The sequence below is a fragment of the Lissotriton helveticus genome, chromosome 1_1 (genome assembly GCF_964261635.1).
Source record: "Lissotriton helveticus chromosome 1_1, aLisHel1.1, whole genome shotgun sequence".
NCBI classification, from domain to species: Eukaryota; Metazoa; Chordata; class Amphibia; order Caudata; family Salamandridae; genus Lissotriton; species Lissotriton helveticus.
Genome location: NC_136057.1, coordinates 1450396250 through 1450422118, shown reverse-complemented (window position 1 = coordinate 1450422118; position 25869 = coordinate 1450396250). Strand labels below are relative to the sequence as shown.

Genomic DNA, 25869 nt, shown 5'->3' with positions numbered 1-25869 from the left:
AGGCAATACAGTGAGAGACCAATGCAATCCTATGGGACATAATACAGGTGAGAAACGTACAGGCAAGTAAGCGGTTCTCGAGTTCAGTCTCCGGGGGTTTGAGTCAACACTGGGCCAGGGTCTGACCAAGATAGGTACTGCACCACCAGCGGCACTGGGGCGGCCGGGTGCAGAGGTCACTGGGCCCAGTGTTATCCTTTGGAGGCTGGAGGCACCTCGAAGAGGTACCGATTATAGGTAAGTTCCTGTGGGTCAGGTACACAGGCCCTGGATGTTAAGATCAGCACTGGAGTTGCCACCCAAGAACACCGAGACTGCCTCACAAGAGGCACAGGGGCGGCCGAGTGCAAAGGAGGCGTTGGGATAATTGTTGAAACCAATGGAGATCCTAGATCAGGCAATGGGCGGCAGGCTTGCTTCCAAAGGTTGGCTGAAGGAATACCATGACTGGAGAGGTAAGTTGGATAGTGTGGGAGGGGTGTATGACGGGACACCATCGGTTGGGCACACCAATGCTGGGTGGCTGTGGGTGCAGAGGTGTTTTTTGGCATCAGTTTGCTCACCAGAACGGGTTGCGGTCGAGGGACCCTTCAGGTTGAGGCTGCAGGCGTTGAGGGGGAGGACAGGAGACGTCCCCAACGCTAGATCCCATGTCAGGATCGCCAGGGAGACCTCACTGGGTCAGTGGGCCACCTGGACTCGGGCTGTGGGCATCGGATGCAGAGTTGTGCAAGTGTCATGGATCTGGAAGCTTGGAGTTGGTTTCTTTGCTGGACTAATCCGGTGTCCACGGGAGACAAGAGTCTTTATTGAAGACAGCACAGGTCCTCCAGGGTTCTTGAGGTTGCTGGCTGCGGGCCATGCCGGTTCCTTGGAGCAGGGTCGCTGGAGGAGGTGACAGGGCGGTAGGGCTGGGGCCAAGTCAGTCATTGTTGTCTTCTCCACTGCTGCACGGCTCTTCAGTCCTTCTTCGTAGGTCGTCGAATCGGAGGAACAAATGTTCAGGAGACACCTTAAATACTAAATTCAAAGGCGTTACTGAGGTCAGGGGCAGTAGCCAAAGGCTACTGTCACCTAGGGTGACTACACTATTTTGGTGCCCCCTCCTTTTAGAGAGAGGGGCACATCCCTGTTCCTATTGGGCCTAATTCTCCAGTTCATGATGGAGAATTTCTAAGAGAGGGGTTCACCTCAGCTCCTGGCGACCCTATGGGTGTGCCAGGCTATGGTGGAAATTCTTACTCTGCTTACTAATTTTCCTGCCTGTCCTGCCGCCAAAAGTGGACCCTGGACAGGGGAGTTGGCATCTCCATTAGTTGGAGCTGCCCAAACCAGGTCAGAGCCTTTGAGGCTCATGGCCAAGTGTTTCTATTCCTTCCAGGGGAGGTGTGAAGAATCTCCAAACAGAGCAGGTTTTGTTTCTGACCTCCGACGTCACAAAGGTTCTTACCCAATGAGGTCAGAAATCTCTCTGGTGGTGACTAGCTTTTAGGGACCAGTCAGCTAATCCACTCGAGGTCAGTCATTTTTCAGGGGGCAACTCTACCGATACCTTCATGAGGTCATAGGACTTATCTGCCCAGTAAGGGTCAGAAGTCTGTCTGCAGTTACCAGACAACAGTTCCCTAAGTAAGGCTCCCCAGTGTGACTTCTTTGCTTGCCTACTTCCACAGGCCCTCTCAAAGGTTGTGAACTATTTGGTGAGGTGATTACCATCCTCACATTTGGGGACAATCCCTTTGGGGATTTTAGGGTCATAAGAAATTTCCATTTCCCTAGGTTTTACGTTGCTGCCACAACTGATGGGGGGTAAGCCCATCTCTGCTCCGCCTTTTTCTAGAGCCTGGAGTCTGGACTCTAGGTCTAGTCTTCTGGTCAACCTTGCTAGAATGATGTCCTCTTTAAAGAGGCTTTTCTCAATGATCTCATCAAAACCTGACCCACCCGTGTGGGATCTAGGTGCTCTGAGTACTACCCTTGGAGTCAGAGGCACAGAGACCCTGTCCTCCCTATTTAGTGTGGGGAGTTGGGGGTGGTCCTCCACGTCACTAACATCAGCATCTCCTGAGTTGGGATCTCCCCCATCAGAAGGTTGGTCCCTTGTATATCCTGCCAAGAGCTCCTGGAGCTTGATCTTGGAGGCATAAGACCCCATGGAAATATGTTTATTCTGCCCAGGGACCTTAATTCACTCATCTCTAGATGAAGGTAGGGGGTGAGGTCGAGCTCCAAAACCTTGTCCTGTGTATGAGTCATTGTTTCACTAATAGTGGGGATCTTTTTACCACAGGTCAAAATCTTCTCAAATACTTTTACACAAACTATAGTAAGTTGCTATTTTTAAAATGACAAAGGGGCATATGTAGGTAATTTTCATTTTGCGATTCTCAAATTGGGATTTTTAGGGAATGGCAATTAGAGAATCGCAATACGAAATGTAGGTAGGATTAGCAAATTGTATTGCGAATCCCACTTATTCCTTATTTGCGAATCGCAAATTGCTATTCGCAAATAAGGAATACCTTCTCATTCATTCCTATGGGCTAGAAGGCCCATAGGAATGAGTGGGAAGACATCCTCAATTTGCGATTCTCAATTAGAGAATCACAAACTGAGAATGCAATTTCAGGGTTGTAAAGGTGTCAATAGGACCCCCTTTTACACCCCTGAAATTGACATGTGTGGACATGTGGCCCACATGGCACTTCGAAAAATGCCCAAAAGTGCATTTTTCAAAGAAATTGCAAAATGCCACCAACCAGAAGTTGGTGGTATTTTACAATTCCTTAAGCCAAAAGTCGCACAACTTGGGTGCTTCCTACATTGCATTTAAGGAATCGCAATTTGCTATTCCTTAAATGCAATAACAAAATAAGGAATCACAAATTTTGCGATTCCTTATTTCGCATGTGGGTTTTGTGTGCTACATAGCACACTGCCCTAATTGCGATCACAAATGCTGAAATTCTTGCGAATTTCAGCATTTGCGAGCACAATTAGGCTTCCTACATATGGACCAAAGAGACTTAACCAAAGCCCTAACGGACTTTTAAAAATGTAGAAATAATTGTCAATTAAAAAAAATCTGAATCTAAAGACAATTTAGGAGTCTTGTCGTGTGATCAGGTGTTGGCTGAGTAGTCCAACAAATTCAAAGTCGTAGATCCCACCCCTGCCACCCATTTAGGAAGCTGGCTCTGTATATACCATACAAAAAAGAGCTATAGGGTGCACACAGTCCAGTGAGTACCCATAGGTATGGCAGAGGTTAAAGTACCTAACTCTCAATTTAGAGGTAGCTGGGCTGAGCAGTGAGGCTTATAGAGGGTAGTGTGAATGCACTTGGTGAACATACTCATAGGCCGGAAAACACACTCAATGACTGACTCCAGGCCTATGTTTGTAGAACATATGACTTTAGTGATTTTTATTTCTAGGAACCAAGTTGTACTCAGTTACAAGTGAGTACTTTTAAATTGCAATATTTTCAAATTACTGGCAATAGGTTTGTATAGCATTCAACAATACTTTACATGTGCAAGACATGCTTTTCAGTACAAAAAGAGATACTTTGTATTTGGGATCACACTTCAAGCAATACAGGGAGCGACCACTGCAATCCTATGGGAAAAATAAAGGTGAGTATTACAGCTAAGTAAGCGGTTCTCGAGTTCAGTCTCCGGGGATTTTGGTCAACACTGGGCCAGGGTCTGACTTCTCCGTCTTCAGTAAAGCCATCATGGAGCTGTCGAGTTTGTGCTGACATACTCCGAGCCCATGTACTCAAGATGGCTTCCCTGCACTTACAATGTCTGTGAATGGCACAGACACTGTATCGGCATACTGCTCATGCAACTATGCCCTCACCTGTGGTATGGTGCACCCTGCCTTAGGGCAGTGGGGCCTGCTAGAGGGGTGACTTACCCAAGCCACAGGCAGTTTTTGTGGGCATGGCAAACAGGGATGTGTGCCATGTTGACTCTGCCATTTGGTCTGCATCAAAATATGCAGCCTGCAATGGCAGTGTGTGGGTGTTAAGGTGAGAGGTCTCTGATGGTGGCATAATACATGCTGCATCCCTCAGACGCCTTCTCTGGTCACAAGGCCCTTTGGTTCCAGGGGTACATTTTACAAGGGACTTTCATATGGCCCACAGTTGTGTCAATTGTGGAAACAAACGTACAGGTCTGGAAAAAAACAAAGGCCCTGGGAACCTGATTGGCAGGGACCCGGGGCACTCTCATTCAAGTTAGCATCAGTTATCTGCCAAATGTTGGGGGGTAACCATGCAAAAAGGGGCACTTTCCTACAGTCCTTAAATAAAGTAAGCAGTAGATAAAGCATTAAAGATGGGATAACGGTTTTGCAGTGTGAATCCTCATAGATTAACATACTGTGCAATATTCAGCCATCTAATGGTGGTGTCTGGATGTAATCCTAATTCAAGCATTCCATCCATCGCTTTTTTGTAAACTTTAGTTTGTTCCCCTAAGTGGGACGGGTGTGCCAAGACTTTGTTCTAGTGCACACTGTGTCACTGGAACCAAACTGTACCCGGCTGACGAGCCCATAAGCAGGGCGAAACCAGTCCTATGTTACTTATATTTGTGTTCAGGGAGGACCTGGCTTGGCAGTTCGAGATGGACTGTTCCAGTTGGAACAGGGCCAAGAATGATTTGTATATAGCTGGGTCCAAATTGAGGTGGCATGGTGAGCAAAATAACGGTGGATTGGGATGCTGCCCGAGTTATTACCAGTGGCTGAGATTGATCCAAGCATTCCATCCGTCACTTGTTTTTCTATACTTTAGCACATCAAAAGACAGACAAGATACACCATGTATATCACCCATTTAAGAAGAAAAAAACCCAGCAAAGTCATCAAACTCTTAACAAGATAAGGGTAATTTGAAGATGCTGACTTTTAATGATAAAGAAGACGAGAGAAACACACTTAAGGACACAGGAAGTTAAAAAGAAGAGAAAAGCTCTAGACATCAAGACCAAAACTTTTCTTCTTCATTATAAAAACCTTATTTTGAAGAAGCAATTGCATATTGTATAATACCCAAACCATTAGACATAAAAAGCCAGAGAGACGATTCAGAAAGATTAAATCAAAGGGAAAGGATGACACCTCCTCGTGTAGAGGAAGATGAGGGTCAACAGAATGCTACACAAACTCAGCATCTACAAGAAAGTTATCTCCAAATCCCTTAGGAAGAGAAGGAAAATCTGATGTACAATATTAAAAGAAAAGTAATATACATGGATGGATACTGAGGAAAATTCACCAAAGGAGAAAGGTGAATGTAGCAGGGTATAGGCAAAAGATCATCAAGTGCTTCTGGGGTGCCGATGGAAGTCAAACAGGTAGAATCATGCTTCCTATTGGCAAGACTAAGCCCAGTGTCTACAAAGAGCCATTATCTACCCAGGAGTTTTATAACAAGGTTGGAAAGTTTTCCAAAACACAGCTATTTATGGACCAGAGTCTCCCTCAACAGAGAAGAAATATAAGCCGTCTCCTCAAAATCCACAATATATTAAGGCATGTATGAACTCGATGACTCATTATCAGCACAGCGAGGAAAAGAACACAAGCTCCAGCCACACAGGTCCCACCGCCATCTAGTAGTAAGTGTCTGGCGGCAGCAGGCAGGAAAGTGGAGACAGCGGTGGCTGCATAATGGCGCCCAGAAAACTCAAATGTCTTGCGCAACAGATATGCATGTGAACAGCAAGAAGAGATAGAGGTCATATTCCAACACCTGCCAAACCAATTACCGAAAAAGAGAAAGGAACGTTTGAATCATAGCAAATATGTCTTTAGAGCCTGTATTAAACATAGCAGCTACAGCAAGCAGGCAACAAGAAGAGTATTCTGTAGACATTCCTGGTTGCATTTATTAGTCTTCAAGAGGGAGGTTCAGGCAAACATGATTGACACACCAGTTACAGGAAAAAGAAATCAATGCGTACTTCAGGAGCAAAGGGCCCCGATGAAATACCAACCACTGTCATAAAACAAAAATAGTAAACCGTGGAGGAAAATCCTGTGCCCGGTTTTTAAGCATTGTTATGAACGAAAATGGGTTCCACCCTCCTGGAAGGGAAGGATCATAGTTCCACCATTCAAGAAAAGAGACCCTAACCTTCCTCAAAACTATCGTCAGATTACGCTTCTTGACACGGTGGGTAAAGTCTTCGCTAAATGCCTCTTGTCCCAAATTAGCGATTGGGCAGATGCCAATAACATTTTACCTATGGAGCAAACTGGGTTTAGGGCGAAACACGGAACGATTGATAATTTGACCGCCCTCCAGGTAATAAATGAAAAATATGTTACATTTGAGAAGGAATGGAAAAGATGACTTTTATTGACTTCACCACAGCTTTAAAAAAGTAGATCGTCATTTGCTGTGGAGTAAGCTTTTAAACTTGGGTATGCCGGGCACCCTTTTGGAGCTAGTTCATGCCCTCCACATAGATACCTGGTGTTGGGTTTTAATGGGAGGGGATAGAGGTCTTTCTCAAGCTATCCCTACCGCAAATGGATTAAAACAAGGATGCTACTGCCCCCTGCTTTTTTCTCTATTTTAAATCTCCCGGATTATCTGGCCCAAAGTGAGGGCATCACCCCGGCAATTGGGAGAAAATAGATTGTGTGTCTGCTCAATGCAGATGATATAATAATCTTTGGTTTAACCCTTAAGGGATTAAATAGTCGTCTACAGCCTCTCCAAAGATTCTCAGAGGCTCACCACCTAAAGATCAATATATCAAAGCGTAAAATTATGTGCATGCATGGGAGAAAGAAGCCAAAGTTTGGAAATGTTGTATGGTCTGAAGGTGGCCAAAAATTGGAACTTGTAAAATCCTATACCTTCTTAGGAAAAATAGTGTGTGGCAACCTAAACGATAAAGCCCATATAGAAAATAATATCTCTAAAGCTAACACTCAGGGTAAAAGTTTAGGCTCCCTTTATAGGTATACCAGAAAAGGACATTTTACACGTTTATTGGAGGTCTTTCGTGCAAAAATCCCTGCCTCATTGCAGTATGGTACAGAATTGATCGATATAGGAAAATGGGGCTTTTTAAATGCAACGGAAGGCCGACTTCTAAGAAGTCTAGCCTCAGTTAATTTGGCATATTTCGCAGCTGCACTCAGGATAGAATTTGGATTGAGAAGAACCTGGGTACAGGGTCTCGCAGGGGTTGTGCGCTGGGCCTTAGGTTTGGCAAAGAGTGATTATGGTAAACTTAGGTTTTGGCTTCGATTCTTTTTTAGAAGGTTTAAAAGAACAGTCATTCATTTTTAGAAATGTTATGACTGCGATTGGTTTGCTGCAAGTAGACCAGTGCTTGATCTCTACTTTATCGCCTTATCAATTAAAGGCCATCCTGAAACAGGCCAGTTGGGATTCAAGTTTCTCTAGGGATAGAAAAGCTTGTATTTTAAAGATGGGTAACCACAAGACTATTGACTCCAGCTTGATAAATAAAGGCTTATATTTCTTGGAACTTGCTGCACGAAGTGCGTCGCTTTGGTTACTATTGAGGCAGGGTATGCTCCCTTTAAATCCTTTACTGGCGAAATGGTATGGTTCATCACCGATCTGTAATCTGTGCAATAACCGCCTCCAAGATGTTACTTATGTATTAGTTATTTGCCCACCTTTGTTATTGTGCAGACGAAAATGGACAAGACCAATGTCAACAGCTATCTATTCTTTCGACCTCAACAGTAATGGAATCTCTTTATGACCCCCCACTAGCGAAATGTTCTGTCATAGAATGTTGAACTTTTTTAGGTGTTTTTTAAATTTATATTAAGATACATTAGATATGTAGGGAGTAGCTGCTAACATTTATTTTGTAGGGGCGATTTTACTTTTTATCTTGTGATGGTATTTCATGCTATATATACTATCATATGTTATTTATCTTCTAACACTAATGGCGTGAAGGACACTTTAATACTTTGTACTGGACAATATGTTGTATGTTTTTAATTTGAAAACTCGTCTATTGCTGGATTTCTTTTAGGAGTCTCTGATCTCTTGTTGGGGAGGAATATTTTTCTGGGTCAATTTTATCTTCAAAACAAAATCTTTTTTATTGTGTTGAGGGTTTCGTGTTTCAGTGGACCTCTTCGGAGTTCTGTAATCTTACATAAGCTTGAAACCAGTTACAGGAGGGCATTTATTTGGTCCATGGTAGATCAAAGTCTATACAGATGAAAAAAGCAACGGAAACTGCAGTGCAATGGGGGGCTTTACAAATAAGCGGCTGTTTTTGCAGAGGTAATTAATAGACAAGAAGATGACAGGGTAGATTACCCTACAGTACAATGCCTTTGAACCAGACTAGTCTATCTATCTTCTTAGGTCAGAGCCAATGGCATCAGAACCAGGGCAAACATCCGTTTCTCATCAAAGGCAAGGTAAGAAGACCCACCAATACAGGAGATACGCCTTTGAACAATTGACTGTTTAGTGCCACCCTCAACACATTTAATACCAGGAGGTGACAGAATCAAGGACTACCTACACATGTGGCAGTCTGTCACATACACATGGATATGGACTACCGACACATGTGGCAGTCCATCACAGACACATGGATATTGACTATCTACAAATGTGGCAGTCCATTAGACACATGGATATGGACTACCTACAAATGTGTCAGTCCATCACAGACACATGGATATTGGCTATCTATCTACAAATGTGGCAGTCCATCACAGACACATGAATAGGGACTACCTACAAATGTGGCAGTCCATCACAGACACATGAATATTGACTATCTACAAATGTGGCAGTCCATCACAGACACATGAATAGGGACTACCTACAAATGTGGCAGTCCATCACAGACACATGGATATTGACTATCTACAAATGTGGCAGTCCATCACAGACACATGGATAGGGACTACCTACAAATGTGGCAGTCCATCACAGACACATGAATATTGACTATCTACAAATGTGGCAGTCCGTCACAGACATATGGATATTGATTACCTACAAATGTGGCAGTTTGTCACAAACAGATGGATATTGAATGTCAAAAGCTTCAGATATTGCATAGAGCTTCTAAATAAAGCGACCAACAATTTCTCCAAAGAAACAGATATAGAAACAAAAAGAATTGAATATATTGGAACAGGAAGCTCTAGAATTGTGTTGAAAGGATGCAATAGAACAAGCACCAGTTCTAGACAGAAATACAGGCTGTACTCTGGATATTGCTGTTACCAAAAAGAATTTGATAATGATACCAATACTAGATCTAAGGTTTGTAAACAAGTTACTCAAAATACAGGAAGTTCAAATGACAACTCTACAGAGAGCCTTACCACAATTGGGAGAGAAAATTACTTAGTCACCACAGACCTGACCGATACTCACTTTCATATACCTATGCATCCTGTTCCTCCGAGGTATCCATGTTTTTGATAAAAGGTTCTTATTACTAATGCAAGATTTTATTTTTGGGGATAATGCCTTCCAGGAGTCTTACCAAAGACACTAGGGGCAGTGGCAGCACAACTCTGGAGAGCAGGTATTCATGACTAATCATACTTGGACAACTGGATATGGTGAGTTTTCTACAATAATATCAACAATGTAGAAATCACTGTAACCCTACTTTAAGAACTGTATTTCACAGACAACATAAAGGAATCCTCCGGAACGCTGCAAAGAATGTCATGGGTCACCTCTAAAACTAGAATTGATAGTGGTATGCCCCAAAAAGAAGAGCATTGGCACTGCAGGACTGTAGCAGACTCCGACAGTAGGAACTGCAATTACATTTCTGGAAATAGTGGCATCATCAATTCATCAGATTCCAAATGCAAGACTTCACGAGACCAAATCAAGAATAGTTGAACAGTCAGTGGTCTCAAGTGAAAGGGAATAGAAAGATGTAGTGGTTGTAAAACAAAATGTATGAAAGGACTCACAGTGGTAGAACAATAGAAACATGCTTAAGGTCAAACTGTAAAATACACCAATCACAAGTAGTAGGAAGCTGGCTCTTTATATACTATACCAAAGTAAGGTATAGTGGGCACAAAGTCCAGGGAGTCCCCTGGGGGATAGTAGAGCAGGGATGTGGAATTCTTATAGCCCGACACCCGGGACATATTGTTTGGAGTCAAGGGCAACAAGTTTATATGTGTATTTTGTCCTTACAGCACAAACCCTTTGGCTACAGTTTACAATACCACATTATAGATCAGGGAAAGGCATTGACTGCAGTTAAGGTCATATTTGTGTCGATGTGTTAATGCTCTTCAGACTTGTGTTTATGGTTTATTAATGCAAAGCCTTATTAGGGTGACCGCTCTAAGTTAGTGTTGTAAGCTCAGATCGCACTACTAACAGTAGCTCCAGGATAAAAGCATGTACCTACGTTTTCACTGTTTTCAATATGAGGCTATGTATACTGCTCCCAGAATGCTCTCTGATTAGATGCAAATATTTGCAGAAGCTTATAAGCAAAATTAATGATTCTTTGCTTTCAAAATAAAATGTTCACAAAAAAATGCAAAAACATTTCCCTTAACTACTGTAAAATGTTCGGCATCATTAATGTGTTGATGTATGCTGGTATTTCGCCCAAAACTTTGTAATGGAAAATCAGTGTAACCACTTTTAATAAGATTATGGGAAACATAAAAATAAAGAAGCATTGGTAAAGCCAGTAGGTCTGAAATTGTCAGCCTTTTGGTTTTGTCAATGCCTGACTTGTTTTGGCATGGTTTTTGTAAAATCTTATTGGTGTGGGAGCTGCCGGGCCCCTTACCAATATAACAAAGATTGGCAAAATCAAAAATTGTTTTGGTATCCAAAAGCACACGAGAGAGAGAGATAGAGAGAGAGATAGACAGAGAGAGAGAGAGAGAGAGATAGAGAGATAGAGAGATAGAGAGAGAGAGAGAGAGAGAGAGAGAGAGAGAGAATTTTAATAAACACAAAACGCCAGACCTAATTAGGGGCTCAATTATTAAATAAAGTCTCAAAAGTGCACCCATGGCCTTGCATTAAGTGCAGAGGTACTACGTTTGTGAATTCACAAGACTTTGCACAAGTAGGCCAAGAAATAGTACTCCTAGAAAATATCCAGACCAAATAGGGAAGTATGAAAAAGGTATAATTATGTATTATTTCTAGAACCAAGCAGGACTTGGTACAGGTAGGTAAAATGTACATGCAATTGTAAATCTTTACAAGGTAATGGGAATGGATTTATAATCATTACAGGCTTGCCTATGCTTTAAAAATAGTTTAAATTACATAGAAATTACTTTTGATGACTTTTGCGTTACTTTTGGATAACATCGACTGCTCGGGGTGGTATGCCTAGATACCACACCGGTGATCCTACAATACAATGTAAGTGAGATTTAGTCAGATTGCAATATAGTTACTTTTCTTTCCAACACAAGTTCAGCTCGACAAAATTTTTAGGAACAAAACTCTAAACATTGGTTCCTATGGGAGAAAAAGGATTAACGGTTCTCAGGTAAGTAAAGGACTTACAAGGGGGAGTTTTGGAGGTTAGGACCAAGGTTCCCCATGGTCCAGTTGGACACTCAAGTTGCAACACCAGCAGCACTGGGGCGGACAGGTGTAGAGTGTAGGGGCCCAATGTTAGCCAATTGGGCTAAGTGGGCCTTTGATCAGAGGCTGTTTACAAGCAGGCCACTCGGTTGTGAGAGCAAAGCTCCTGGGTTTAGGTTTAGCACTGCAGGGGACAACAATCGGCACAGGAGTTGCACCACCAGTGGCACTGGGGCGGCCAGGTGCAGAATGCCAAGGAGACATCGGGACCCTGTGGATTTCAGTGAAGATCTCCGGTTCAGAAAAGATGTTGCAGGCTCGGTCAGGGAGGCTTCAGGAAGGTGACCCCCGGCTGGAGAGGTAAGTTGGGTTATTGGGTTCTTTGAGGAAGCCTGGACTGTCGGCTGGACCATCCAAAGCTGTGGGGCATCTAGTGCAGTGGTGTCTTTTGGCGTCTGGTTCTTCTTACCAGCTGCCGTCACAGTCGGGGGCCCCTTCAGTTCAGGTTGAGGCTACAGGCGTTGGATTGAAGCTTGAGGGAAGTTGGGAATCACCAGATCCCAGGTGAAGATCGCTGGGAAGACCTCCTCGTGTTGTTGGGCCACTCGAATTTGGACTGTGGGCGTCGGGTGCAGAATGGTGCCGAACTGCGGAGCCACCTGAATCCGGGTTCTGGTCTTGGTGTCTTTGTTGAGAAAATCCGCTGCTCACGGGAAACAGAGTCTTTAAGTTGAGTGCAAGGCAGGTACTCCGGTCGGCTGCTGGACACGCCAGGGTTTCCGCTGTAGTCAGGTCAGAGTCTGGACAGGCCGGTAGGGCTGGGGCCAAAGTAGTTAGTGTCCTCTTCTTCCTGGGTCAGCATGGCACATCGGTCCTTCTTCCTCGAATTTGAGGAGGCAAGGATCAGGGTCGCCCCTAAATACTAAATTTAGGGACCTTTACAGGGGGTGTGCAGGTCAGGACCGATGGGTAACTTCCTTGAGGTGAGTACACCCCCTATTATCCCACCCTCCAGTGGGAAGGGGCATGAGCCTCTTCCTAATTCGCCGGGTCCCCTCATCTTCAAGATGGAGGTAACTGAGATTTGTGCTTCACCTCACCTCCCCACTTGAAGGGTGGGGTTGGGAAATGTGGGCATGCCTCTTCTCCTAACTTGGTTTCCCCGCCGATTCTCCCACCCAAAGTTGGGTTCAGAACCAGTGGGAGCCAGTTGGTAGGGGCAGCAAAAGGTGGGCACCGCTTGCAAAGGTGACAAGCCTTGGAAGCTTCCCCTTCGTGGACCCAGGCCATCCTGGGGAGGAGGCATGACACCTCTGCCCAGGATGGGCTTAGTTTCTGGACCCAAAGAGCGGAGGCCCCCTACCCAGGGGGTCCAGAACCCTGGCAGGTGGTGGCACATGGCAGGCAGTCATTCAGGAACCACACCAGGGCTCGTCGTTTTTTAAGGGGGCATCTCTAAGATGCCCTCTGGGTGCATTTTACATTAAATTCCACACTGGGAGTGTGGGTTTAAAGTGCTGAGAAGTTTTCTTCCCAGGTTTATGTAAAGCCACTAGGGAGCTGTGGAGTTTGTAATGACCAACTCCTAGACCATATACTCGTTATGGCTTTACTACACCTGCAATGTCTAAGAATGGACTTAGACACTGTAGGGGTACAGGGCTCATGCCACTGTACCCTCACTGAGGGCTAGTGCACACTGCTAGAGTGGTGACTTACCTAGGCCCCAGGCAGTGGGTTGCAGGCTTGACACACAGGGAGGTGTGCCATGTCGGCTCTTCACTTTTCTCTGCACCAAAACACGCAGCCTGCAATGTCAGTGTGTGGGTTTTATGGTACAGGGCCTCTAATGGAAGCAGAATAGGTGCTGCAGTCCTTAGATGCCTTCCCTGGTCACAGTGCCCTTGGTACCCATGGTACCTTTTACAAGGGGCTTACCTGTGGACAGAGATGTGTCATTTGTGGGTACAAAGGGGCAGTTTTGGGGAAGAACACAGGCCCTAGGAACCTGATTGGCAGGGATCCAGGGCACACAAAGTCAAAGTGCATCACGTGTCAGGCAAAAAGTGAGGAGTAACCATGCAAAAAAAGGGCACTTTTCTACACAAGTGCTGTCATTATGAAAGTTGCATTACAAGCGAGGAGCACACCCTTGAAAGCAAAAGGTCACTGGTTAGAGCCGGATACCTCCAAATATATACATTATGTATAAAGACAAGAAAACATTCAAGCCACTTTCCTCAGCAGATAGGTACCTCCAACGAATTTACAGTTTCAGAACTCTTGCAGACCACTACCAGACCCAAACATTGGATGCTGGAATAAAGAGCATCATGTGATTGCAGACGACTTTCAAGCTGCGAAACTGTTAATACAGATAAGTAACTGGTTGCGCTCTTCATAATGTACAGCTGAGGAAACACATGGTACTGTCTACATAAGAGACGCAGGGCTGTGTCATTGATGTAACAGCATAAAGGGCCTTTTTATAAGCATGAGGAGCCCCACAATGGAGGTCTTGAAAAGAAAGAGGACTGTTACACGCATGAGGCGATGGAGGCCACTGCCCCCATCAAGAGGCCATGCAAGCCTCTGTTACACATCTGACCGGATCAAGGACACGGTTACAAACATGGGAAGCTGCAGGACACTGACTGGGGGGCAGGGGCATCCTTAAAAGGCTCAATAGATGTAAAGCATAGCTACATGCGTGAGGAGTACAGGCCACTGTACATGTATGTGGAGATAGACGGTTTGTTACAGGTTTGAAGAATTCGGGGCACTTTTACAGATATGGGGAGGGACAAGATATGGTCTCTTACAAACACAATGGGATACAGGGCATCGTTACAGGCATGCGAGGATACAACATGTTGGCCCTTATTATGAATGGCTGGTGGAACACCGGGTAATACTTCCTTCTTTGCCCCCCCCCTTTAAAAATTTGTCACGGGGTGGGGGCAGTATTTCCAGAGGGAGCGGAGGCAGTGGCAGAGTAATGGGTATTATGAGGTTTTAGGAAAAAACATGACGGAATCAGACCTACTTTGGTCATTCTTACATGCGTTTCCTGGTGTTCTGCTAGGGGATTTGCCTGTTTGCAGGAGGTGAAAACTCCGAGTGAAATAGCCCCAACTTTGTTGATGCTCCATGACTCAATTCCAATCAGATCAATAATCCTGTTACTGACCCCAAGATAATCAACGCTTCTCTTGTAATAGGGCCCTTATGCCAGGGACGACTCCTGGTGGCCCCCGGCCCTGGGCAGCGCACCCAAACCAACGGAGCACGCTCGCAACCTGGGCTTCATCCTGGACTCCTCCCTCTCGATGACCAGACAAGTCAACGCCGTCTCGTCCTCGTGCTTCAACATCCTACGCATGCTCCGGAAGATCTTCCGATGGATCCCCACCGAAACCAGGAAGATGGTCACCCAGGCACTCGTCACCAGCCGACTGGACTACGGAAACACCCTCTACACCGGAACCACAGCCAAACTACAGAAGAGACTCCAACGCATCCAGAACGCCTCCGCATGACTTATCCTGGACATCCCCCGTCACAGCCACATCTCCGGACACCTGAGAGACCTGCACTGGCTCCCCGTCAACAAGCGAATCACATTCCGACTCCTCACCCACGCACACAAGGCCCTCCACGACCTGGGCCCCAGGTACCTCAACAACCGCATGACCATCTACACTCCCACCTGCCAGCTTCGTTCGACCAGCCACGCCCTCGCAGCCGTTTCACGCATCCGAGGGACGACCATGGGAGGAAGATCCTTCTCCTACCTGGCAGCCAAGACGTGGAACTCTCTCCCCATCCACCTCCGTCAGACCCAAGACCACCTCTCCTTCAGGAAGCAACTCAAGACCTGGCTGTTCGAGCAGTAACAGATCCACCCTCCACTAAGCGCCTTGAGACCCTCCGGGTGAGTAGCGCGCTATACAAATTTCTTGATTGATTGATTGATTGATTGTCATAGTTGAGGTAAGACGGATACTACTTCAGGGTTATATCTCTGTAACTCACCCAACACATGCGTCCAGCAAACCCTGCTCCATGCCTGAAAAAGAAAGAGACACACAGAGCGGATCAGTGTTTGTTCATAAATCATGGATCCTTTCGCTGTGCGTAGGTGAGCGCTAGGTACGGGTGCAGTCTTGAAGTCAGAGTATTCTGCTGTAGTGAGTGGGTCTGCTCACTGAAGCCCTAGGGACTAAGCTGGTAACATCATAGCTCATGGGAGGGTGTCTCCCACATTAGCAACTGCCTATGTGTTTGCAACCAGCCTAGTGATTAGTAAACCCTATTTGAAGAAGACTCTTCAGTGGGGCCTTCCTCGGTGCTGTGTGTGTCCCTCAGCTCAAGTAAAGATGCTTCAGAAATGTTAGTATGTCAGAGTGTGAACTGGCAGTTATCAAGAGCCACCCACTGAAGGCCACAGACCTGGAGCTCATCAACCAAAAGGTACATTTATGAAAGGGACTCTGATGTCCAGCAGTGACTGCACTACTGGAACACTTAGTGTGCAGACTGCCATTGCCAGTGAAGAGACGGTGGCCTACAGGAAACAAGGGGTGGCAACTACTTAAAGATAAAAAAAAGACTCAGCTGTGTTCCACCCACCAATTCCTTTGTTACTTGCCTGGGATGGCTGAACAGAGAATCAGGGTGTCCAGCATGTTTCAGGAGAGCACATCAGCCAAAACCAGTAAACTCCTAAGCACCAGCAAATAACAACTACTGGGAAGTGCTCACTGCCTCCTTAAGTTTCCACAGCTTTGAAAAGGTACAGGTTTTCTTTCCCTTGATTGCACCTTTTCACTAAAAACCACTAATGTGAGAGGGGACTGTCCTGTGCCCAAATCTCTGATCAGGGGGAGAGGGGCTCCCCAATTGTTTTACGCTAAATGTGCTACCTTTTTGATGCTCTGCATGAAGGATCAAGAACGTAGTATTGTTCTTTACTCGAGCGTGCAGTGGGTCTCCACCAAGCTGAATATCCTTGCTTCCAGGTTCACATCTGCCTGAGTGTATCCTGCACAAAGACACCTGGACATTCTCTTCAAACAGACACCCAAGTGCTCCCAGCACATGAGAAGGGACCTGGGAAACCTTTACCACAGTCTTGGGGGGCTCCTGCACACAGGTCTGGGGGAGCACCTGCACATATACTATGGACGACCTGCAGTATGTGATTCAAGTCTTAGTTGCCAATGTGCATTCTCATTCATTGCCTCTCTCTGCCCCCCTCACCACACCTACCTGGGATAACCTGCTTCTTGCCGAGCTCCACAACAAGAGGGTCCCGGGAGAGCGAACTGTCGATGACCCGTCCATCGTCTAGCTTACCCTGCAAGCAAGAGAACATGTCAATTCTTTAGCCCTGATGGAGTGAGATTGCAATAGGAAGGAGATCCCTTACCACATATGGTGTTGCTTTAAATCACACATGTATCCCATGAACTTCCTCAAAACCAGGTGTCCCCATTACCGGATGGTCAAAAACAAAATGGAGGCCACTGGATGAATGTATTCCCTCTAAGAGCCTTATCAGTCACTCTCATGCAGACTTTTCTTTAACCTTTGGTGCAGTTATCTATGAAATACAAACCTAGCTTTCTGGTGTGGTGTCCGCGGATGATATGCTCCTTGAAGACGTGAGTTTTCAGTTCTTTCCTGAAATAGGGGAGTGAAGGTGCGACCCTGACATGCGCTGGATGAAGCACCAATGCCTGGTGCTTAAGCAGAAAAGGCTTTTTCACTGATTCCGCCAGTCTGAGGTAAGGCAGATCCTCGAGTACGGGTTCCCATACTACTAGCCTTACCTGTCTTCCTTGACGCCACCCGGAGAATCGGCGCCTACGCGCCTCCTGTGCCTGCCGGTTCCATCGCCTACGCGCCTCCTGTGCCTGCCGGTTCCATCGCCTATGCGCCTCCTGTGCCTGCCGTTTCCATCGCCTACGCGCCTCCTGTGCCTGCCGGCACCATCGTTGCTGAGAATGTGAAGCGACGCTGCTGCTGCATGTTCCCGCGAGACTACGGACGGAACCCGGGCCGCTGAAGGAAGCGCCTCGAAGTCCGTTACAAACGCCAGAAGGGCGCTTGTAATGCAATTTCCTTTCTTTGTTTTTTACTTTACTTTGTTAACTAAGAGGGGTCCCCTGCCTTGGTACTAACGCGGTAGGAACCGGGGGAAGCTCACGGATGCCCAGCTCCCCGAGGTCCCGCTCTTGTTCAACGCCCTACACTTTCAAGGGAAATTGGCTATCATTTTGTAGACTACCACGGTCACTACCGACCAAGGGCTGATTAACGGTAGGAACCGGGGGAAGCTCACGGATTCCCAGCTCCCAGAGGTCCCGTTGCCTCTACTCCCTTACGCTGCTCTGTTGTTTCGAATTGGCAGTTCTACATTACACGCTCTCAGGAAAAGAGCCTCGCTATTCCCACGTGACACTTCAAGAGTGGCTGCTTGGCCTGAAGAAACAGGAGGGATATTTTCCGGAGTCTAAACTCAAGGAAGAGAAACAATATAAAACCATGAGGAACAAGCTAAGAACTGAGAAGAATAAAATTGAATCTGAATTTGAAAAATCTGCGGCAGCTTCTGAAAGAGAATGAGCAAGCACTGCACAGAAGACTGGAGGAGATGGAGACGAAAATGACCATGATAGAAAATGCAAATATCACAAACCTGTCCAATAAAATCACCTCTCTCAAGGCCCTGATAACGGAGATAGAAAAGAAGTCTGAGGCGCCAGCCTGGGAACTCCTGAAGAATGTCAGAAGCACCCTAAGCAGGTGTAATAATGTGAAGATTCAGAGCCCAGAGATGGTGGTGAAGATTTATAAAGTGATGGTGACTCTGGATCCTGACACGGCTCATCCTCGGCTCCTCCTGTCTGAGGGGCGGAGACGAGTGAGAGACACAGGCACAGCACAGACCCTGCCGGACACCCCCAAGAGATTCACCTACTACACCTGTGTGCTGGGGAGCGAGGGGTTCACCTCCGGCAGACATTACTGGGAGGTGCAGTCGCTGCAGGAGGGAGGGTGGCATGTGGGGGTCGCAGCAGAGTCTGTGAACAGGAAGGGAATCTTCACATGGTCACCTGAGGGGGGAGTCTGGGCTGTGTGGGGGGTGAGGGGTCAGTACTCTGCTCTCACCTCCCCTGAGACCCCTCTGTCCCCACGTGAGAAGCCCCTGAAGCTGGGGGTGTATTTGGACTACGAGGGGGGGTGGCTGTCCCTGTACAATGCTGACTCCATGGAGCTTCAATCTCTACTCCTTCCTGCAGGCCCCCTTCACACAGAGGCTCTTCCCGTACTTTGGTCTCTGGAGAGGAACGGAGCTGAGGCTGGTGTGAGCCCCCCTCCCCCCCTCAACTGTCATCCCCAGTTCAAAGAATCTTCAAACACCAACATTCCAAATAATCTTCTTCACAACGACCCTCCCACATGTTGCCATGACAACCAGAAGCCTCATGTGAAACTGACTGCTACATATCTCTTTTAATTGTACAATTTTAAAACAAGGGCAGGAAATGTTTGCCGTGTGAATCATGCACCAGACATCCTGTAACATATGATAAAGTCTCTGTAGAAAAGGCTTTTTATCTTGTTTATAGTCTAGTTATGGCAAGAGTATAATCTATTAAACCATATAAATATGATTGAGGTTTTTAGGTTATGGCACACACTGAATCACTCCTAAGTTCTTCCAAATTTGTCTTTTAAAGAAAATGAAGCACAGGGAGGTAAAGTGATTTGCCCAGAGCCCCAACATTTGCTCAAATAAGGAAGCTGGGATTTCAGCTCAGGTTTCCCAGTCCCAACTCAGTCACAGAAGTTATTACTTCCGGTCTCCAGGTTTACACGAAAAAATGTTTCAAAACAGTTGTGCTTCAAGAGCTAAATTCGTACCCTGTGTCCAATAAAGCGAACCTGCATCTTTCCAAATAACATCCTAAACCAAATTGAAACTATATGAGAAAGAAACAAGGTATGTACAAAAGGGGCAGATAACACAAGAGAATGATCATGGGCAGAAGTAATAAAAAGCAAACTAGCTAAGCAAAATTAGTGGGTTATTTTAAAAATGCGGAATCTCGTGGAAGCTGCTCGGTGGTGTCTGATGTTTCAAGTTGTATTGCCAAAGTAGCCAAACTATCCAGTGGCTGGATCTGCGAGTGCTGTCCCTCTCTCACTGTAGGCTTGGTCGCCTTTTGTAGTATAGACTTCTGATACTCCAGGAGGTAACTAGCCATTTGCCTGAGCACAAACCAGAAGTCCTGCCGTTCTGTAGTTTAGGGAGAAATCATATAATTTCTGGCACAAAAAGAACAGAGACTCTCAGTGAATTTGTCCTACGGAATGCACCAGATCTGGCAGTCTTTTACCCTATAAGATGACACACATTTTACACTGGAAGCAGGACAAAGATGCAATATTTCTTGCTTCAATTAAAATTTGATTTGGACCCAGTTTTGGAAAACCTACATATTAAGTTATGCTCTGCCACCCCAACTACCAATGCTCTGATTCGGGTACAGGTCGACGTTGGCTGCCATCGTGGAAGTTCACGGCGGGCTATGTACCTACACCAAGCACACTAACTGCTGGATATATAACGTCATGCCCTTTTCATGGCCTTTAGTCTTTCACTGGGCTAGACTTGCACTGCAGTTGGTTTCATGGGGTGCTGTCCATGCCAGTCCAAATTTTCATTGCAGGCTGGAGCCTGCAAGCACCTGTCATATGATCAGGGTGTTGTGGTCTTTGCATATGACATTGCAACGCGTCTGCCCTAGTGTGTGATATGTGCAGGATCAACTATGGTCCTTCCGAACAGGAAATCCACCAATATGGGATATTCATCCTGGGTTTTCCAAAGCAAGGATATTATTGCATGGCAGGCCGTACCAGGTCTTGGTGGCACTCTTCAGCCCAAGAGTTTCTTTGGCTTCCAAGGAAAGGACCTTTCCATTTATGCCTCCAAACCAGGTTTTGATCTGCTCGTAGACATTTGCTTTCATCCCTGCATTGTAATCTATCAATTCCTTGTTTCTTCCAGTAACTCCATTTAACATGTACATGCAGCCTATTTAATTCTTACTTACTTGTTGCTTTTAATAACAAAGTCTGGTTCTACATTGTGTAGATTTGACTAACAAACTCTGCCGCATGGAACTGTGCTCTCTTAGAATTCTTCGGACCGTCCAGCTACAAGATATAGAGGGGCTTGGTGACTTTCAGCAGCTAGTACTCCTCACGCTGGACTAATCTGATCCAGAATTTTAGATTAAGCCCGGGCTATAGCAGACGTCCCTTCCATGCCCCACTTCCTTACGGAGAGGCAGAAAATAGATCCTAACAACATGCAAAAAAACATAACATACTCTAATAACGATAAAACATAATACTCCGCTCAACTAGAAAAGTGACCTATAATATATCATGGCATGTTACAGAACAGAATATATACAATACAAAGGAACATCTAAGGCATATTGGAGTCATAGATTGCTGCAGGACAAATATAGTGAAGTGCTGCTGCAGATCAAGAGTTTGAGTCCAAGCAAATCAGGCTCAGTCGTCCATCCTTCCGAGGTAGGTACATTGAGTACCATTAAATTGAGTGTTGGTAACACCTGCTATTTACAGCACTTTTAAATGGTATAAGTTCGGTATAAAGCACTATATGAAAAAACAAACTATTACTGTATCAGAGGTGTCCAACCTAGGTACATGATGACAGGATCCATGTCGCAGGATCAGCGCTGTCTTCATAACCAATGTCCATTGGAACTCACTTTATGGAAGTTTATCTTGTGCTTATATATCCTGAAAATCTGGCATAGCTCTAGAGCACTCTTGGGAATTCACAGCACGGCGCTGCTCTACGATGATTTACTAACACCTGCTTATAGAGGGCAGATGCATCTACGAACCAGCTTGTATAGTCCGTAAATGTGCTCATTCAGACCATTCATTTCACTCTACCTTGCTTGGCTAAGAAACAGAAGGGATCAGGAGGATCTCGCCTTCTACGTAGTTCTGACACACTTCTCCCTGAGATCCCTGTCTTCAATGAAAAATGCAAAATGAATCTGACATTCTCTAGCTGGGCCCCTCACGTGTGGAACTCCATTCCCCCCACTGTCCCTACTGGTCCCACTGTCAACTCAAGGATGGACAAAGCCAACAGGTCTAGCGTTGGCTGCCAGCCTTTGGCTTTAACAATGCTTGTATGTTTTACCCTTGATGCTGTAAAACATGGTTGTGGAAGCAGCTGGACCTCACTAATAAATAAAAAACATGATGGGGACAGCAAAAGATATTTCGGTTTCAAAGGGCGCATATTGCCACCGTAGTCCCTGACACTAACGGGAACTACTTTGTGTGTGGATGTGCTCCTTGTGAAAGAGCAGAGTGCTATCACTCACAGTCAGGATATTCAATGGCTGAAGTAAGCTGATCCAGTTCCCCATGATGTATGCTTTAGTGCATGGGAGAAACACGTGAATGACACAGCAACAGATCAGTGGATTAAGATGGCTGGAAGCCCTTTATAAATATTTTTTTTTAAATCAAAAGGTCTTTCCTAAAGCCAGACCTAAAAATTAGCTGACGCAAATCCTATTATCTGGGCACCGTCTTGCTCCCTCTTTAACCCCTCACTTTGTCTCTGAATAATTTCTGGTGTTATGTTCCGAAGAGGTCATTAACACTGGCTCTTGCGGCCTTTGCGGAACGGGGGGAGGGTCAACCCTATAAGGACCCCTCATTCAGCCCAAGGTCTATGAATATCTGTGAAATATGGGAGAGTCAGGGCCCCCTCCTTACATTCTGCAGTGGGCCCCATCATGTTGCGTTACCCCACTGGTTCCACAGATGTCTACACTTTGTTCACCCCTCCACATGTCACCGAGGAGGAATCTGTAAGGTCTGGAGACATGGTTCAAAAGTCTTTTCCTATGTTGTTCTGATAGTCTAGGCTCCTTAATTCTCTAATTTAATGTCCACGGTAGTCTGGAGCCTAGCAGCCGATACTGATGCGTGTTGGTCCTCACTCAACCGCCCTATACTTGGCAGACTGTACATGTTTACATTTCCAGTAGAACTCGTATGATTTTAGTGTTGGAGGCTGCATTTCTATGACTTTGAAGAGTATCAGCACTTCTCATGAGCAATCAGGTACTCTAAATAGTGAGTACCTGCACTTTTATGTTTCCCTTTAAAGCATTGGTTATGCATCGTATGCAATTGCTAAATAAATAAATCAGAAACACTGCATCCACCTAAGTAGCCTACCAAAAGCAGCACAGCAGACGGGTCTATGCATGTGACCATAAAAACACTAAGAATAAAATATGGACCTAAAAAAGTTCTGGCAACTGAAACGGCCAACACTGGGATTTGAATATTAATTTACTGTAGGACCTGTAATACCAATAAAGTACTTTGTACTGCGTTTAACAGAAGATATTATGATGTCAGACTGCTTGCGGCACCAGATGTTTAGTTCTCACAGGCTTCTGAATCACAAAGGAGCTGCTTTAATGCCACTAGCTTCTCAAGTTGTCTTCTCCCTGCTGTCTGAACCCTCTTCTCTAACCCAGTAGTCATAGTGGGCAGGGTCGAGGGGGCTTGCTGTGCCCATACTTCTTAAATTTAAGAAATATAGTTCCCTTATTTGTTGTGAAAAGATAACCATTGTGGGACGGTTAATTCTCACAGCTGAAATCTTTCAGCTGCTGTATAAGGCAGGGTGTGTGCTGTGAAAAGGATGGAGGAGCAGACAGCTAAACAAACCTTCCTGCTAGGGTGCCCGCTTGCCTGAAAGAAATGTAAATGTGCACAACCGGTTAATCTGCAAATATAAAGGCTACCCAGAAGTTGGTATTAGCTTTAGTTGATGGAATCACTTGAATCGCCCTGATGACATAGATTTATTCTTTTAGAGTGGTACTGCAAATGAGTTACCAGCTGAGCTGTGAATTGAGTTATTAAAAAATCTGCAATATGTACAGTCTTGGTATTAAAATCATTTTGGAAGCACTTTTTTTATCTTAAACCTTTTTGCGCATTTTGTACGATCCTATCTTATACTGTGTGTAATGCAAGTTTAAAATAATGACTTACATATTCACTGTGCTTTCTGTCACAGAGCTGGACCTCTTAGAACTAAAAATACACAAGTCAATATTCTCCACTGCACCAATCAGGGTTCAATTCTTTGGCTCTGATAACAGACACAGGCCTCTGCAATACATTAACTAACAGACGTTTCATAAAGTACAATAGTGCATATCCCACAGATTAACTTCACTTGCATTTATATTTATTTAAACTGTGCGTTATCTTTTGTGGTGAAAAACCTAAATGAAAAAGGTGTTTTATTGTTTTTTAGTATTTAGCCATGTCTTTGACCCCGCCTCCACGCTCACCCCGCCCCCATTGCGCACAGCATCACAGTAGCCATGCTGTAGTAAATGCACTTCGACCGCTGCTCTAACCTCAGGCCCCACTTCTTCCCACCTCTCATCCTCTTCCGCCCTCTTTCTGCCTCGTAAACGCCCTCTCACCTCTTCCCACCCACACTCTTTCCCTCTTCCGCCATTCTCTCCACCCCTTCACCGCCCCCTAGCGTCCTCTTTGCCACCGGCACATACTCTCTTCTCTTTCTCCCCCACTGCTCTGTACGCTATAATAATGCAGAGCGCTTTATTGACACGTATATCAGACAAATATTGTCAAACTTTAAAAAAAAAAAAAAAAGGGGGGCATATATTCCCTCCCACAATTCCCTCGCCCTCTCCTGGTATCCCATTCGTTTATCCCTCCCCCTCTCTTTCCTAGTGTGCGTCTCTCCCTCCTTCTTCTGCTCAGTGCTGACGTGTTATTCCCAAACTGTAGTTTTAACCCTGAACAATCTCTTCAAGACATCACCATCTGGCCGGTACCTTGGGCTCCTTCAGCAGCACCCACGGGTAAAACTACGCGTATTCGTATACTTTTCCGGTATAACCCCCACACCCACCCGCAGCCCCCTCCAGATGGCAGAACTCCATCGCTCTATATAACGGTGCTCGAAGAATTCACCATTCACAAAACCTCTCAATCTAGCGCTCAGAAACCGCAGCTATGTGCCTCTTGGGCTCAGAGTGCGCAGCGTAGCGCCACGCAAGTATACAGAGACAGAGCCCAAAAAACAAAGCGCCACGCAAGTGTATAGAGCCCAAAAAACAAAGCGCCACGCAGGTATGCAGAGCCCAAAAAACATAGCGCCACACAAGTATACAGAGCCCAAACAACACTTGAACTCTACCCTCAAGAATCCACTTTAGTTTACATATACCCCCAGCTCAAAATATCTCCGCTCACTCACCAGCTCCCACAGACCCCTCTCCAGTTCACAGACCTCTCAAACTCTACCCTCAAGAATCCACTTTAGTTTACATATACCCCCAGCTCAAAATATCTCCGCTCACTCACCAGCTCCCACAGACCCCTCTCCAGTTCACAGACCTCTCACCCAGATTTCAGAGCCAATCCCACTTCCCACACACAGGAAGGCCCTAACTTGCCAACATTTTAAAACTGGAAAGTGGAGGATTTTGGAAAAACAAATTGGGGGGGATGTATTTTCCCCATTCAAACATTGAAGCAGAGGCAATTTCAGGTAGAGACAGCTAAAATAAAGCAATTTTGGGCTTCATAAATCGCGAGTCGCCCTCCTGAATCCAGTCTGCTGCCATGCCATGCTGGGGACACTTGGTTGTTTGAGATTTGGGGGCAGCAGTTACTGAATCATGTCCCCAAATCTCAAACAACCATGCATTCCCAGCCACAAGCTCACAGAACACTGAAAAGTGCCATGGTAGTCACAACTTCAAGTACGCAGGTTTAACAGAGGTGCCTCAGCCATATTTGCCCAGTGTGGCCTGCTGCTACAGCCAGCCCTGTGCTGGCGCACAAACAAGCTGTCTTGCAAGACACACAGCATCACAACATGTTGCAGAGGCAAATGTGCACTGTAGAGCATTTGTACTAGAAGCATACCTTTGCAGTTCTACATCCTGTGCCTATACAAACTCAGAACATTCCATCCACCCACTGGTTGTTTGCTGCGCATTCCAGCACACACAGAATTCAACTTTGAGAAATGGCCACTTTTTCTCTTGTTTACAGGAATTTTGGACACAAGTGCAGTGCGTATGGCTGCCTTAGTAGACCGGGCGAAGTCTCAAAAACCTATAGCTGGTTTCACTGAT

The 25869-nt window shown here is 45.6% G+C and overlaps 1 protein-coding gene and 1 pseudogene across 2 annotated transcripts in view; one reads left to right on the top strand and one right to left on the bottom strand.

Moving 5' to 3' along the window:
• The window catches only part of FKBP11 (FKBP prolyl isomerase 11), a 63520-nt gene that overhangs the window by 27413 nt on the left and 10238 nt on the right, over positions 1 to 25869 (bottom strand). For both annotated transcript variants that reach the window (XM_078685840.1, XM_078685848.1), the window contains 2 exons: positions 16856 to 16943; positions 15620 to 15653 (listed from right to left, as the gene is read on the bottom strand). In XM_078685840.1, the coding sequence (XP_078541966.1) occupies positions 15620 to 15653; positions 16856 to 16943 (122 nt within the window). The remainder of the gene's footprint in view (positions 1 to 15619; positions 15654 to 16855; positions 16944 to 25869) is intronic.
• Positions 17322 to 18960, top strand: LOC144781251 (E3 ubiquitin-protein ligase TRIM39-like; annotated as a pseudogene).